Below are 16944 nucleotides of genomic sequence, written 5' to 3'. Positions count from 1 at the left end.
CAACAAAGTCACAAAAGAAGAACAAAAAGACCCAAAAGTCAATATAAATGTATGCTTATATTATACTTAATAACTCAGAAGACGTAGCTGGTTTTACTGTATTAAACCAACAATATTACATTATTATTTGCCAAATGTGTACCAAAATGACATGAACTTGAGACATTTAAACTAATTTCTTTATTTCTGAGAGTTTTAGGAATATTTAACTTATGTTAGTACTTACAGTAATGTTTAGGACCCTCGGTGCCTGCCTGTGGACAGTGCCAACCCTTACTATATGCTATATTTTTCCTAAATGTAGATGCATATGATAAAGTTTAATTTATAAATTAGGTACCATAAGAGATTAACAATAAGTAATAATGAAATAGGACAGTTATAGCGATATACTATAATAAAAGTTGTGTAAATGTGGCCTCTTGCTGCAGAATACTTTACAGTATTGCACTCACCATCTTGTGATGATGGTAGATGACATAGTGGCCAGGTGGTGGGGTGAAGTGAAGTGACATAGGTGCTATGTCCATGTTACGTAGATACAGACTCTTTTCATTGATCTCCAGGATGCTGTTTGGAGTAGTATGACGAAATCTCATTCTGTTGTGCCTGGGATGTGAATCACCCTTTATGCCGTGTGTCCACAGTGTATGTGCTACCCACCCATTAGTCACTTAGATGCTATCTCTCGTCTCAGAGTGACTATCATAGTATTGCTGTGATTGTGCTAAAATGACCCTTGGGAAGGCACACAACTTCAAACTTACAAATTATTTATTTCTGGACTCTGAGTGACAGCAAGTTAACTGAAACTGTAGAAAATGAAAATGTAGATAAGAGAGAGACTACTGTATTTGTATCTCACACAGTTTGAACAAAATTATCTTAAAGGGTTTTTTACGTTGATTTGGTAATGCCATCTGGAGGTGGGAGGGTATCTCAAATACATAGCATACGCAGACAAACATACAGACACAAATAGAGATCTCATAGCTTTCATTCTAAAATTTGGGCCGAAGTTAATGTAACAGCAGCCATATAGATTCACTGGTTTCTCTATCATAGTTGGCCCTGATCTTTGTCCCATTTTATATTTCTATTCGATTTGGTTTCTGACAAACAGAATAGGTTAAGGTTACCTGAAGAGGCTAAAGCTTGTTACCAATATTTAAAAGAAAACTATTAAAGTTTTCTTTTGCTCTTAGATATACTTATTTTGGGGTCCCTAAGTCCCTTGAGAGCCTCACTGGGGTTAGGAATCTAAAGTTCAAGTGACTACAGGGAGTTGAGGGGCTGGAGTGGCAGCAAAGAAATGAAGGGGTGAACAGGGAGCAAGAAGAGAAACAGGCTTTCGGGTGGACATTTGCAGGCCTGAGGGAGTTAAATAAAAAGTTGTAGGAAATGAAAGGAGGAAGAAGAGTAGAAGCAGTAATGTCTTATAGGAGCCAGTCCAGGGAAGTCACCAAAGTTTCAGAGTATCATTAGTTAAATTGTGCCAACAAGAAAAGAAGGGGACAGTTAGTAGTGGTGCTGTGGAGCATACCTTCAGCAGGCCTTCTAAGGGCATTTCAGTTGATGGAGAACTTTGACACTTGCTTAGCAAAGAAGCCTAGGACTCTAACCCATGGTTTACTTGTCTAGAACTCTTAACTTCAGCTTCTAGACTAAAGCGCTCACAGAAAAGCTGGGAATCTCCTGCTCCTAGGTCAAGGAATAAATCGCCGGGAAAAAGGTAGGGAGACTTCCATCCAGGAAGATTCTTTCTCAGACAGGTAACTTTCAACCAAAGAAGTCTAGCACTCTCACCTGGCCTCCAAGATCATACTCAGAATCTTAAGAATAAAAATTTTTGCAGTCGTGCCTCAATAGACTGCCTTCCAGAACACTTGATTGGATCAGGAAGGAGTTCGTCAGTAAGTCCCCAGCCACTCCATGAGGAGTGAAAACAAAAACTTCAAAGGGACACACTCAGAGTCCTGGGTGACAGTCTGGGGTTTCAGTGATGAATGTCCAGCTCACGGCACCACAACTGATACTGTTCTTCAAACAGTTGTTAGAGTGGTTAAGGAAGGTGGTCCTCACTTGTTCTTGTATTTGGAATTGAGCCCCATTACAACGGGAAGGAGAGGCTGGGCTCAGCTCCAAATAGAACAGGACAAGCAGGGATGTATGGCAGGGGCAGTTACTAAGAGAAGACATCACAAGTAGGGGATTCTTGCTTAACTGCCTTGATCCCTGCTGAAGTTAGCCGAGCAGGCCAGGGTGATTAAATACCAGGGTAGGTGGGCATTTTCGCTAGACTTAGAAGGATTCTCATTAAAACATGGCCAAGGAGGCTCAAGACAGAGCTCAAAGCCAAGGCCAAGAAAAAGACTCAAGAGAAGCCTGAGTAAAGTTTGGTCAAGGAAAGAGTCTTTGTCGATGCCCAGAAAATGTTTATTATGTCTGGGGAGGTTTCAATAACCTAGTTAGGTAATAGGGCCCTCACAGATATATGAAGACCCAGGAAGAATAGGCCTTGGGGCCGGGGAGATAGCTCAGCATCACAAGCACTTGCCTGACAAATGCAAGGTCCTGAGTTCCATTCCTAGTAACAAAAAGCAGGCAAGCCTTCACCACACTTGTCAAAGCGGGTGGGGCTCAAGGCCAGAACCTGCAGCTAGCATGGCTGAACTGCAGCTGCCTGGAGACCCTCAAGCCCCAGGGATCCTGTTCTGGGCACAGCAAATGTTCATTTAATATCAGAAAAATCAGTGTTATATCCAAGTCAAAGTTCTTAGTTTTCTGTTTATAAATGTTCACTTAAAAAAAAAAAGGGGGTCTCTAGTTAAGCCCTGCCCTACTGTGGAGCTAAGTGCAGCTGGCTGCTGGGAGAAATGGGAGCACTGTGTGGGGAGTTGGAAGCTGGCATTTCATTGCCACAACATCTACCTCTGCTCCCAGCGTGACCTTGTGCAAGTACCCTCCCCACCCTCAATCCCATAATTCCTGGTGCCCTGGTCTCTTGGGGTCAGTTGAGGGACGAGATGGGTGAGTGGTTGACCTAAGGCAGGAGCTGAGAGTTGAATGAGTGTAGCTGCTCAGCTGTTTACCGTCTTTCCCCAACTAAGAGGTCAGCTCCATGTGGGTAGAGACCATAGGGCTTCTCACCCCTTTATAGGACAGCCTAGGGTGGTGGAAGTAGGACAGGTGGTACATAGCTCAGAGAGAAAGGAAAGGGGAGGGGAGGGAAGGAGGGAGCAGAAAGGCAGGGAGGAATAGACTGAGAGCGGGAGGGAGGAGGGAGAAAGGGCAGAAAGGCTACCTGGCACTGTAATCCCCTTTCCTGCCACTGTCCCACCTAGGCCGGTTTCTGACCAAGCCTCCGCCACCTCTAGGCTGCCAGTGTGTGTATTCCTGTGATGTCAGCTCAGCCCCACCCTTAGCCAGGCTTAGGTAAAGCTCCTACCTAAGGAGAGGCACCTGCCCCTCCTCCCACGTGGATATAATAAAGGCTTGGGAGTAGGAGGGTGAGGCCCTGGCAGCCTGGGACCTTGCTTGCTCTCCTTGCTTATTGTGCAGCCAGCCAGGCTCAGAGCCCTTTCCTGTGCCCCAGCCCTGGCAGGGCTCTTTCTCCTCACTTCCCTGAGAGAGCACCCCCAGCATCCCGTGCTTACTCAGCACCTCCCCTTGGAGGCTCCCAAAGCCCCAGACAAGCACTAGCTGGGCCCCAGAGCACCTGAGAGGTGGGAGGCAGGCTCTGCTGGTATTAGATCCTCCCTTTTGGGGTCACGGCTCCTCCCTCACCCTCCAGCTCCCACAGGACAGGGCAGCCAAAGGCCGACCAGCCACAGGACTCTGCTTTTCTGGCTCCCTGCCTATGCTTGAAGACGAGCAGTTTGAGGGAGTCCGACAATGGCTGGGTCTGCCTCCCTTAAATATAGTGGCAGAAATGTGTGTAGCATGGGCAGCTAACAGATTTGGAAACGATGATCATAAAAGGGCTGCTAAAACAAAGCTTAGGTTCAGTTTGAGGCTACTTCTCTGTTCTTGGTGCTAAATGGCAATCCATTATTATTTCAAATTTGTACTGAATACATGCCATGAGATCTTACCTATGCATCAGAGCGACACAGCCAAGATCCCAGCGTCTGCTGAGGCTAACAGCAGAACCATGGGTGTCAGAGCAGGGAAGTCTGGGCCTGTCCTCCAACCAGAAGCTGAAGGGGCCAAGAAGGAAAGCCTGACTGCCTAACCCAAAGGCAAATGCCACCATATTCCTGTTGCTCTGGCTTGCTGAGTTTGCTCTCACTTTTCCTCAAAATTTAACTAAACATTTGTTGAGCATTTAATAAGTTCAAGGTGGATGTCAAGTAAAGCCCGTGTGAAATACAGTGTGGATGCTTCAGGGGGAATGGGAGAAGGCAGTCTCCTCACACTGCTGTGATGCTAGCAACATTAGTTCAACGGCTGCGGTGAGATTGTGGGTGGTCTTTCTCATTTCTTGCTGCATGAATTATCTGTAATTTGAAAGAAATTCATACACATATTTTATGAGTATATGAATTTCTGTGGGAGTTTTCATTGTTTTAATTTAAAAGGTCTTCCTTTGGCCACTCACTCACTTTTTAATGTGTGCCTCAGTTTCCTCGTCTGAAAAAAGCATCCATTCCTTCCAAGCCTACTGTGGGGCTCTACTGAACACTGAGGATGGCAGGTGTAGAAGGTGTCTGAGAAGTGAATGCACTCTGGGCATGGCACTTGTCACCAGGGTAAGCCCAGGCCCTCAGGCCTGGCACACTGGGAGGAATGGGTATTGGCGTAGACATCGTCATCTTTGGTAGCAGCCTCTGTCTCTGGGTGAGCCTCAGTTCTCACACTCGTGCTGTGGGCCAGTGGCAGGAGGATACCACAGAGCATCACAAGCCCTTGTATCACCTGAAGTGGGGAGGAGGCTTCAGGCTTCTCAAGCTGACTTGGCCATAAAGTTGGTGGGGCCAACAGACAGAAGCAAAGCTTCCCAGCTGCACCCAGTGCACTGTGGCCAGAATTCTTTTCTGTGGTCTGTCATAAGCATCTGCAGTTTCTCAGAGGATGGAAGCTAATTTATGGAACATTGATGCTGGAAAAGCTTTGGATCATCATCTTACTTACGGTCCCCATTTACAGAGGATCTGGGGAAGCACAAGACCAGCCCTGCCAAGGGCATAGAACATACCTACGGCTGCACAGCTTGCTAGTGGCAAAGCCAAGAGTAGGCCCAATTTGTATGCTTCCCAGATCATGGGTTCTCTTGATCAGCATCTGTCCACATGTGTAGCCAGGGCCTAACACATACCAGGCATGATGCAATGAAAAAGACACACAGGGTTCTCACCACCAGCAGGTCCCATGCTAGAGGGAGGGCAGTCAGAGAATAAAACCAATAGAATCATGCACTAAAATAAAGTATAAAAGATACAGGAGTACTTTGATCAAGGCCTGAGAGAGACAACAGGAAGGGGAAGTCTCAATTTATCAGTGTGACCTAGAAAGAACTCTCCAAGGAATTGATGTTTCCAGCACACCGAGGTGAGGAGTGAGCACCTCACTTCACCTGAGGTGAGGCCACAGAAGCAAAGCAAGCCAAGTTCCGCAGCTAAAAGGAAAGAGAGTGTGCGGTGTCTGTGATGGGAGTATAGGGGTAGGAGGGAGGCAGTTCAGAGAGAGAGAAGCTTCGCAGGCCGTCATAAACAGCCTGAAGAGCAATGCAAGTACAATGTGACATCTCTGATGCATGTTTTCTTTTCTTTTGTATTTTCAGTGCTAGGGACAGAATCCAGGACCTCAGACATGCTAGATAAGTGCTCTACCATTGATCCACACCTTAGGCCCAGATGAGTGATTCAAGGGGATTGCTTAGGCAGACATGTGGCATTAGGGTGAGGAGCAGGAGAGCAGTTGGTTAGAAGGTCAAGGAGATGGATTAGGAGGTCTCTGCAGAAGTCAAAGAGAAGGGGACCTGGGGCCGCGGCCTGGGGAGTGGTGGTGGAGGTGGCAGGAAGAGGAGAGTCTTGATCTATTGTGGAAACCGACTTGCTGATGGAAGGTTTGGCTGGAAGCCCAGTGGGGAGCAGGAAGGAGCAGGAGACAGCATGGATGGCTTTGTTCAGGCCTGAGTGACACTTGTTCCCAGCACTGTGTTCTCTCTCTAGCAAGCCTTGCTTCAGTGCCCTACTGAAGCCCAGCTTCCACCTCAGCCCCTGCTAGCTGACAGTGTCCCCTCACATCTTTAGGAGGTGTTACCCTGTTCCACAGAAACAAAAACTGAGGCACACAGTGGCAAAGCCAAGCACCTTAGGGAACCAGTAGTATAAAATAAAGAGGCAGGGCTTGAATCCCAGGAGAGCCTTTGGGCACCTTAGCCATGAATATCAAGGTAAGACATCCAATTTCATGATGTATCATGCAGTGTGACTTTGCACAAGTTATACGGCCTCTCTGAGCCTGTTTCTCACCAGTAAGATGAGATGATAATGGGCTCTGCCTCGTAGTATTGACGAAGGGACTAAGTGTGGGAGTAGCCCCTCGGTAGGTCTTAACACACCCTGCGTCTGTGTGTGCCCACATCCTAGCACAGACCAGGCCCTGCCCAGGCTTCAAGTGAAGACAGTAGAAAATTAGCTCTGGTGTTTCTGTGTGGCCTTATGAGCTGTGTCTGCTGTGGCAGCAGGAGCTTCCCCTCACTGGAACAGAGGCAGTGGGGTTTGTAGCCGGCTGTGGAAGACGTCTGGGTGCCTGTGAGCCCAACCTGCTTCCCAGCTCTCTGGCTGACTAGACCCAGGAAGGCAGGGTAGGAGCCAGTGGGGAGGCAAAGGTGGGGTTATATGGGAAGGGAAGAGCCCAAGATAAGGGTAAGAGAGAGGGGGCCAGTAGAGCCCCTGGGGGAATGGGGCACAGGAGGAAAAGCACAACTGCAGGCCTCAAGCCGCCTGCCCAGAGTTCCTTCTGTGGGAATCTCTGGAGCCTCCCTGTTCTGTCCACACCGCACCCCTTTCTGAGACAGCTCCTTTATGTTCTTGTTCCCAGGAGGCAGCTGGCACTGAGTGAGGGGGCAGCGGGGTGGGGCACTCACTTTTTCCCCAGAGCCATTCTGAAGGGCGTGTCCCAGCAGGGCACACACACAGTGATTAAGAGGGAGGGAGGAGTGACATTCAGTGTCCACTGCGGGACCCAGCGGGTGGGCTGGGCAGCAGCCAGTTCTCCCCAGGCTCTTGGCTGCAATACCATTGGCCCTGGCACCACTGACTGCTCTACCCAGACACTCCTCCAGAGCAAGGCTGGAGCCTGCAAAGAAGGGCCGCCTGGGCAGGCTGAGCTGGCACCGCCCCCTTCCCCCCCTGCAGTAGCCCTTCCCCACATTCCCTGCTGCCCACATCCCACCCCAGCTGGCATTGAAAGGGTACTCCAGTACTCCCTCCCCTCTAAAGCAGGCCCTTCCCCTCACCGGAAACTGTGTCCATAAACTGCCTCTACCCCATGGATCCCAGCCTGATGTCACACACTCTGGGAGGACTTTCTCGCCAGGCCAGCTGTCCACTTGCCCCATGACTGTACCTCCTCCTTCCTTCCCCCACCCAAGCCCTCCTGCTCACAAACCTCTGGGCCTGCATGGCCTGTCTCCTCCAGCAGCCCAGTCCTTTTAAGCCCGCCTTACCAATTGCTTTGGGCTGCTGCCCACTTTGCCCAAGTTGTACCCCTTTCCTCAGTGGATGGTGCTGCTTACACTTTGTCCCACAGTTTACAGCTCCCCTGTGCTTTATCTACCCCATAGACACAGCTCTGAGGGCGGCACCCCACTGTACCCACCCCACCTGCAGGCTATGAGGCAAACCCCTTATGGTAACAGAACAAACACCTCAGGATTGATACTGATTCCATCCAGGCATGGGTTGGCACCTTTACCCTGCCTGGGTTAGGCAGTGGAACATAGTGTTATGCTTGATAGGATATTTAATTAGTGACTTCGTGGACAAAGGGATTTGAGTTTTCATTCTTTGGCTTGCGTGTTCCAGGAGTACAGGGGTTTTGATTTTTTAAAACAATGCAGTTGTCTAATTTTGGAGAGTATCCACCTATTCTGATGGAAAAGGATAGTCTTTCCCTTCTTCCCCTCAGCACACAATTTCTGGCCCAGCATGCCCCCCATTGCTCTGCCAGCACCTAGCCCTCTCTCTCCTGACACTTCCTATGCAGTACAGGGGAGCTGACAGATGCATTCCAGGCTGGTATGAAAACTGCTCCCCAGCTCTGTGGGAATTCACAGCTTAAGAGAGTGCCATGGAGACCCTTCTGGCCTTCCCGGAGCAGCTTCCCCTATCCTCCTGGGGCAGGCTCCTGGCAGGGTGTGACCCAAGAAGGAATGAATCACTGACCCTGGAATTTCAGGCAGGGGGCATCTGTTGGAGGATGGTTTAAGTGAGAACCATCCTTATGAGTCTGCAGATCACAAGCCCTATCCTCAGCTCTTTAGGGTGCCAGCTTAACTTTGGAATTTCTCTGGGGCTTTAGGATGCTTTAGCCCTGGCCTGCACCTGGGAGTGTGGCAGAGATCCTGGGAGGTCAAGTGTCTCCTCATCTCTTGTGATCTGTGCTCATTCTCCATGGAACACAGGATAGCTAGCTGGTCAGCCAGAAGGAATCCTCTTCCTGGCTCCCGGTCCTTCCTGAGGACAGCCAGCTATTCAGGAGTTAATGGCAACTTCCCCCAGGTGGCCAGACAGTGCCAGGCAAAAGTGCTGTAAGCTGGCTGGCCAGAACCTCCCAGCTGGCAGATTTCAAAGGAGCTGTGGTGTGTGGTTTGAAGGAAAGGCTGGGGAGAGGGTGCTGGCCACACCTCTCTGTGATTGGCGGCTGACCCACCCCAAATGTGGACAGTTGGAATCTCTGGTTGGGATTTGAGTTCAGCCTGTGTGATAAGTGTGCATGTTGGTAGAAAGAGGTGGCAATGGGTGCCCCTGCCTCAGCCCTCTGGACCCATCCTGGGCCCCCCAGGGTCTGCAAGGAACTACAGTTCTCTGCTAACTACCTGCACTTTCTTCTTCTTTTTTTAAAGAAATCACTCAAATGATTGCGGTGCAGTAGTTGATTGGTTAAGTTATCGTCACGACCCTTTAAGGAGAAAACATACAATTCTAGTAATTTTATTGGGCTCAAATTTCAGGCAAATGGAAACAAAATTGCCTCTAAAAAGAAAAGACAAACACGGAATTGACTAAAACGACAACAATAATAAAAAGCCTCTCTTGCCTTGAGTTCAGTAGCAAGGCATTTTGTGAAATATTAGACAGAAAGAGAGTAGGGAAAATTTTGGAGAGCCCCAAGAGAAAAGGGGAAAGAAAAACTATTCTGATGTCCTTGCTTTCATTTCTGTTCTACCTTCCCCAAAGAGCTTAATTTATGTGTTCGAAAGTGAAGCAAAAAGCGCCAGTGGTGAAATTGGTCCTTGTCCCGCGCTTTACAGTACAGGTGGAGGAAGGGGGCTCTCTGCCAAATACTTCTGGTTGGAGGGAGGGCTGGGAGTGCTCTCTCCAAACCACTCCTGGAATGGCTTAACGCGCCCAGCGCGAATCAATGACAACCTCTCTTGCCGGCTGCGGCAGGCGCCCGGAGCAGCGCTGCTGCGTGGATCCCCAGCCCCGGACCCTGGCGGCGCTCAAGACACCGCCCGGGCACCAGCGCGGCGTCCCGGGAGCAGCCAGGTGAGTCTTCCGAGACGAGGGCTAAAATCGGGAATCTGGGGAGGCCGTGGGGAGGAAGCTACCCCCGGGCTTTGCGAGCATTCTCTCTCGGTGCACCCGGGACCCACTGGCCAGGTGGCGTGTTGGGGGCTGCTGGGCAGATTCTTCGGCTGGTGCTCGCTGGCGGGAGCCGTGGCAGCCAAGACGTTTCAAGCCTGCTCCGCGCTGGAGCTGTTGCGTGAACGGAGTGGGAGGGGGGCATGTCCCCCGCGGAACCCAGGAGAGAACCTGGAACTCTGCGGCGACACTCACGGGCTTGTCGGCTTTCCCGGTGCCCGCACTGGCAGGCTTTTTCTGAGCGAGGGTCAGCAGAAGGCGGTTGCAGATATACATTTTTGGACCAAAGATTGGCCCTCTCAAGTGTCAGAAAACTTAAGGAAAGCAAAAGCCATGGTAACTTGGCAGAGGTCTCCCTCGGTCCAGAGACCAGAGACGTGGGCAGAAACTAAAGGGGGATTGGCAGAAGTAGCTGGACGCGCAGAAGGGCTGAACAGAACTGGTGGGGGGCCTGAGTGTGTGGAGGGACTTGCCCAGAGGGCCAGTCAAGCTGGGGCCCCCCAGCTCCAGAGCAGCCGGTGCAGTAGGGAAGGAGCGCTGACCCTGCACGCCCCCATCCCTGATAGTGCCCTGGTCTGCCTCACCTTGCCCAGAGGCCTGGGTTCTGGAGTGTAGGCGACGCAGCCACGGGACTGGCGTGGAAAGAAGGCTAGAAAGAGCTAGTGGGCAGCCCTCCCCCTCCTCGCGGGCAAGGTCGATGCCCCATGCTAAGGGCTCCCTGGGCATTGGGTTCAGATCCTGCCTTGGGCTGTCCAGGCATGGCTGTGCCTGCAGTGGACAGGCAGGGGGCCTGCCTTCTCCTTTAACAGCCGATACCTGGCTGTGTGCAGGAGGAAGCCCACCACCTTCTGCGGCCGGGTGGTGGCATATCATTTTCAGTCCCTCTAAATGGGGCCTTTTTTTTAAATGTAAAGGAAATGATTGAAACAATTAGATAGTTTTTTGCAGATTAGGTAGAAGATTTTTGGAAGTAGGAGGGACGTGAGAGGGTGGTGTGGGGCTCAGCACCACTCCTCCCTGTCCCTTCACCCAGTTAAGTCATTTCTCCAGGCTTAGAAAGGCCTCAGAAACTCTGTCTGGGTGAGTCCCCAGGAAAGGAAGCAACCCTATGGCTATAGCCTCTTAAAAGCTTATCTTCAACTGAACTAGAAGAAGAACCACTCTTCCTCTCAAAAGTTATATCCCTCTTGGTGGTTATGTTAGGTATGGGTATGGTATGCTGGTAGTGTTCAGTACTATTTCCTAAGCTCTCCCAAAATACTACTCAGGGGCCATGGCAAGGACAAACACACCATCCTCATCCACCTGATTGAAGCCCCAGAGAGCAAGGTGCATGCCCAAAGTCCCAAGCTAGGCTGCAGGGGAATCCAAGGTGCTTTACACAGAATTGCCAGGGCCGTGTGTCAACTGGACCCTGTGGCCTCCAGCTGAGGATGCAGCACTTGGCAAAAGTGGTAAATTTAGGCCCCACCCAGCCCCCTCTGAGCCCTGCTAGAAAATGCACACAGGACCGGAGCAGGAACCACTCACCCCCAGGGGTATAGGCAGAGAGGGATGCACAGGACACAGCTCCTGTAAGGGGCCAGAAGTCACTGGAAGAGTGCTTTCGGGACCTGAGAAGGGGCATGTGGCAGCCAGAGGGTTCAAGAAGGCTTCCAAAAAAAAGTGATATTAGGACAAGGACTTAAAGAAGGAAGACCTAGAGAGCAAAGGCCTGGAAGCTGCAGAGTGTAAGGCTTGTCCTGCTGAATGCTGGGATCCAGAGAGGGGATGGAGACAGAAGAAGAGGGGTATCTGTAGATTGATTCCTATGCACTGTACCTTATTTCCCCTAACCTGCTGATTTCTGTCAGATATAAGTCATTAGCTGTACTTTGCAGATGAGGAAAGAAGGGCTTGTAAGGGTTAAGTCAACTGTCCAGGTAGTGAAAGAGGCAGGATTCAGAGCTACCCATTAGACCCCACATCTTTTTAGAGTGTTACACTATAATTGGGGAAATGGGAACCACCTTGGTATAATTATAATACAATGCAAAGTAGCATGTAAGTGTTGTACATAGTATTAACTTTTTTGAACCTGAGTTTCCACTCAGTCAGTCAGTTAATCAGCATGATTATATCACGTACTTTGCATGTCCAGCAGTCATATTAAGTGCTGGACATCTATGGGTGAGTGAAATCAGAGCAGATTCCTGGCCTCTGTTAGTGGGAATGCTGATGGAAAGGTACATGCTCACCAGGATCAAGTGGACAGAGTGAGGCGGTACATGGGAAGTTGCCCTGGAAGTTCTGCCCCAGAAGCAGCACCTGTGTTCTGGGTAAAGAGGAGGATGGGACAAGGCAGGGAGGAAGGAAGGACCTTGGAATGATGAGCTGACTCCATGCCCCAGTTACAAGGACTTGTCCCTGCATCAAGGGGACACTGTACACACAGCACAATCAGTCCCTGCCCCAAAAGCTGGGAAGTAGTGTGAGCCCCTGCTGTTTCACTGAGCAGTTTTTACCAGCTTTAGATGACAAGAGACCCATGCAACCTCTCCGGAGCAGCACTGGCTGGGTCCTTGTATGCCATCTGCCTGACATACCAGCTATGTCCTTCTGTGGCTGGGAGCCTCTCACACTCAAGAGACTCCCATATGGCTGCAAGCTCTGAGAGATCTTGTCGTTGACCACAGACTGGTTGGTAGGAAAGCCAGCACTGAGATCCAGGCTTCCCAGCCACCTGTGGTTCTCAGAGTAGCTCACACTGGTCAGCCAGGGCAGTTTCAGACCTCAGCTGAAGAGATAACTACACTTGTTAATTCTCCACTTCTATTGCCATTCCCTGAGACTTAAACCCTTGCGTTTTAGCTGACTGACATATCTGTCTGAATAAAATGGTGCCAGATGTATGTTTGAGACCGAACAGCCATAAATATTCTGGAGTGTCTGGCCTGTTAACTCTCCTTCCATCTCGAATGGTGTAATAGGTGTAAGATAACTAGCTCTAACATTAATGGGCGCTTCTGTGAGGACCGTGAACTGATAAATCCTCCTCAAGCCTCTGTCTGGCTGAATGGTGCTCTGGGAGATCCCTTTTCCAGAGAGGACACAAGCTTTGCCAGCAGGATACATTTTCATTCTTTCTTGAAAGAAAGAAAGAAAAAAAGAAAGAAAGAAAGAAAGAAAGAAAGAAAGAAAGAAAGAAAGAAAGAAAAAGCAAGCAAGCAATCAAGCTATCTCGCTCTTGGATTTGAGGTCACAAAATTGCATTGCACTCCTTTTTGATGTCATGCTGCCAGACTAAAGGCATTTTTCTCCAAATACTTCTGAAGAGCAGCTTAAGGGTGTCGAGCACCCGGCTGGCAGCCCCATGTGTACAGCAATTACACAGGTGTATAATTGCACCAGGGTGTTTGTTTGTGTAGCCTGTGCCCAGCCGTGCAGCCCTACAGGTTAGGCCAGGGAGAGGGCTGTTCAGTTTATTTTCCTTTGGCTAGGAACTGTGGAGATGAATAGAGGGAGGGGAATCAGGTTGAGAGGTTGTTGCCAAGAGCAATTTGGAGTCTCCTTCATATTAGTCAGAGATCGTGTTTTTCCTTTCTGAAGCCGCCCGCCTCATAGCAACTTCCATGAAGAGCTTTCCCCACCTCCACCCTATCTTTTGTGGTGTATGTACATGCTTATTGGTTTTTGTTTTGATTTTTAACTTGCTAGATTTCTTATGACTAAGCAAAAAAAGAAGAAAAGAAAAAACAGCTTGGGGAATGGGGTGATGAAACAAGTCCTTGACAGCACACATTCTGCGTGTCATGGCTTAGTAAATTTGAATACTGATCAACCTGAGGTACCGTGATGGAGAGAGATGATTGTTCCTTTGAAGAGGGAGTTCATCTTCAGTAGACGGCATTGAAAATTAATCTATAATTTCACCTTCCTGCTGTACACTTCAGTCCTATATTGTTTAGATGAAGAGGAGGTCTTTCTACTCTTGCTCTACTTGCAGGACCCCTCCATCTGGGCCCTGCCTGAATGGGGTCTGTTGCTTCCTTCCATCCCACTTGGCCTAAACACTTCCCTCCTCCATGCAGGAGGTCAGCTGATGAGAGAGCCTTCCCTCAAGGGGTAATTGCTACTCCCTGGGGGCAGTGCAGTACCTGGGAGAGGAGGAATGGGAAAGCCTACCTGGCCACAGCCTTCCTATCTTGGGTCAGGAACCTAGGGTGGGTTATAATCCATTAGTCAATAAGAGTCCACCCACTGAACAAATTGAGTAGAGCAACTTCCCAGACTCCAGAAGTTGAAAAATGGTACATGATCTCTGTCAGCTTTTTCAAATTAGTTACAAACCAGATGCAGATTAACATGTGACCCTCCTGAATGATATCATATAACTAGACTTGGCCTTCAGGAAAATCTGTCACCTATACGCACGTGTGAACACATACACTCAAACCTCTTGCTTTATTCCTCCTTTCGGCTGTGGATTTTGGCTGACAGTTCCATTCACTTGTTGCAGATAACAAACTGGCCCTTTGGTCTCCTGTGGAGCTACTGGTAAAAAGTGACAAAGGTCCCAACTTTTCTTCATACCTACCTTCCTTAAGCCTTAGAGGAGTCTAATTGGGGATACCTTTATATGCAGAAATGAAACAGCGGGAGCTTTCCTAAAGATCATTTTATTTTTATTTTTTTAATAACAGCTTTACTGAGATGCTATTCACTCACATACATACAGTTCACTTCCTTTAAAATGTGCAGCTCAGTATTTTCACTATACTTGTGGGATGGTACAGTGGTCACACGATCAATTCTAGAATGTTCTCATATATGCCCATTAGCAGTCGCTGCCCATCTTACTCCGACTATCAGTCTTAGGTGAGCAGCAATCCACTTTCTGACTCTATGGACTTGCCTATCCTGGACATTTCCTCCAAACAGAATTGTATAGTACGTGGTCTGTGGAGGCAGGCTGCTTTCATTTGGCATAATGCTTTCAAGGATCATCTACTTCATAGCATGCATCAGCACTGTATTTTTTATGGCTAAATACTATTCCTTGTACACGTAAGGTATAATTTGTTTATTCATGCTTTCTGTGCCTAAGGCACCAGTACTAAGGAGCATTTTGGAGTCAGCTCAGTCACATTTATAATGGCTGCTGTGAGATCCATGGGTACCTCTGGAGCATCCCCAATACTTGGCTGTTTCTCTGAGCTCTGTGCTGAATTTTCCCTCCAGGTTTCCCTAGGACAGTTGTTTTGTGTGGTTGAGCGCTCTGTTTTACATTGGTATTTCAGATATGCAGTGAAATAATTTTATCTCATTTTCAAGTGGCATACTGAGGTGACACTTTGAACAGTTAATTTGGAGCCAAATGGGGGAGTGCATCTAGTTTGAAAATTGCCAAAGATGACGAGAATTTATGTGTTTGTCCAAACATGCTGAAGTTCTGGTCATTAAGCATCTGATCCAAACCTCAGCAGCAGGGTGGAATTCTGGTAGCTACTAGGGACTCAGAATAGAATTTGACTGATGTAACCCGAGGGAAGTCTGAGTGGGGCTCTGCTGCCAGTGGTCTCATCACTTTCAAAGTAGCACTTGGTCCAGCAGTTCCCAGACCTAAGCACATGCTATAATCGCCTGTGAAGTCTTTTGAAAGCTGACGGGTACCCAGGACCTGCCCAGGAAGGACTGAAGGAGAACCCAAAGGGCAGTAGCCAGGTGCTTAGAGGTGACTGTGGTGAAGTGTGAGAACACAAGGTAATGCTTAGTGCCTCAGTTTCCTTATTGGAAACAAGGAGTAGGATTAGGCCAATGTTCTCCAAAATGTCATAGAAAACTGATTCAAGCAGAACAGTTCTGAGTGGGGTTGCTTTTGCTCAAAATTTAATTTCTAAAAGAGAATCTCTGCTGCTGAAAACAATTCAGAGTGCTTGAATAGATGGCTTCTGAATTTAGCTTTGACAGTTCTAAGTGTCATATTCTCAGAGGACAATTGTCCCAACTTCTTGGAGAAGGATTTAGTAGGAGTCAGGTAAATGGCACTTGCATGGGAAATGTTGCCCTATTTGAAGAAGAGGGCCAAATCATCTCCCTTAGCTGTTTTACACTGGTATTTCAGATATGCAGTGAAATAATTTTATCTCATTTTCAGATGTCATACTAAGGTGACGCTTTGAACAGTTAAGTTTGAGCCAAGTAGTTGGTGGGGGGGATGCATCTCATTTGAAAGTTACCAAGGATGACAAGAGTTTACCTGTTTGGCTTTACCCTCTGGCTTTATACACAACTGTGATACGACAGGATTCGACCTTGTGCCACTGCTGTCCCCATCCTAGCTTCCCTACACACTTCCTTCATTCAGCCAACATTTTCAAACACCTCTGATAGCCAATAAATTGACTAAAATTCTATTTCCGTCCTCAAATAATGTGACAGCACAGTTTAAGCAGAGAAGCCGCCTGAGGCTAATTCCCCAGAGGTACAATTTCAGGGTACCTTGGCTTGGATGAAAAGAGAACCTTGGAGAGACCTGAATCCATGGGCCAGGTGAGGTGCTTCCACCTCTGGCCTCATCTGCAAGCTCCACTCCACAGCCTCCTCCTTCACCGGCCCAGCCCTCAGGAGGCTGCTGGAAAGGTGCTTCTGTCAGCCCTGTTTCAGCCAAAGCCATGCTTCCCTCCTCAGGGCCCACCTGCCAGGCGGGAGGTGAAGGGAGACTGGGCTATTAGGAGAGCTGAAGTCCGGCTCTGGCCTTCGGCTCCCTCTCCACAGCCCTGAATGGACAATCACAGGCCAGCTGTGCTCTGAGGCCTGAAGTAATCAGTGTTTATGGAAGCTGTTGGAGGGAGGGCCAGTGGAGGACGAGGGAGGGAAGGGTCACATTTCTGCTTTCCAACAAGAGAGAGGCCAGGTGAGGAAACTTGAGGCCAGCCTGGATGCCGGCAGCCCTCTCCCTCCCTTCCTGGCCCTGCACACACTGATGATATTAGAGCCTGCTGGTTTGGGGGTGTTTCAAGAGGTTTTTTTTTTTTTTTTTTTTTTTTTAAATAAATGAAAGAAGAGCCTTGAAGGTTCATTTGAATAGGGATTAATATCTCTGCAGGCTAGACCTGCAGAGAAGGAGAAATTCTAGATGGGCGGAAGT

At 48.8% G+C, this 16944-nt stretch overlaps 1 protein-coding gene across 5 annotated transcripts in view; it reads left to right on the top strand.

Moving 5' to 3' along the window:
- The window catches only part of Zbtb7c (zinc finger and BTB domain containing 7C), a 330626-nt gene that overhangs the window by 231973 nt on the left and 81709 nt on the right, over window positions 1–16944 (top strand). Inside the window, exon 1 of one of the 5 annotated variants that reach the window (XM_004623633.2) lies at window positions 9372–9719. The exons of 3 other annotated variants lie outside the window; for them this stretch is intronic. In XM_004623633.2, the coding sequence (XP_004623690.1) occupies window positions 9592–9719 (128 nt within the window). In that variant the 5' untranslated portion in view covers window positions 9372–9591. Of the gene's footprint in view, window positions 1–9371; window positions 9720–16944 lie in introns of those variants that run through there. One more of the 5 variants, XM_023714695.1, reaches the window with a different exon arrangement.

Source organism: Octodon degus, unplaced genomic scaffold (genome assembly GCF_000260255.1).
Source record: "Octodon degus isolate 3935 unplaced genomic scaffold, OctDeg1.0 scaffold00003, whole genome shotgun sequence".
Taxonomy (NCBI): Eukaryota; Metazoa; Chordata; class Mammalia; order Rodentia; family Octodontidae; genus Octodon; species Octodon degus.
Note: the sequence above shows the minus strand (reverse complement) of the source record. Positions and strands in the feature narration are given on the sequence as shown.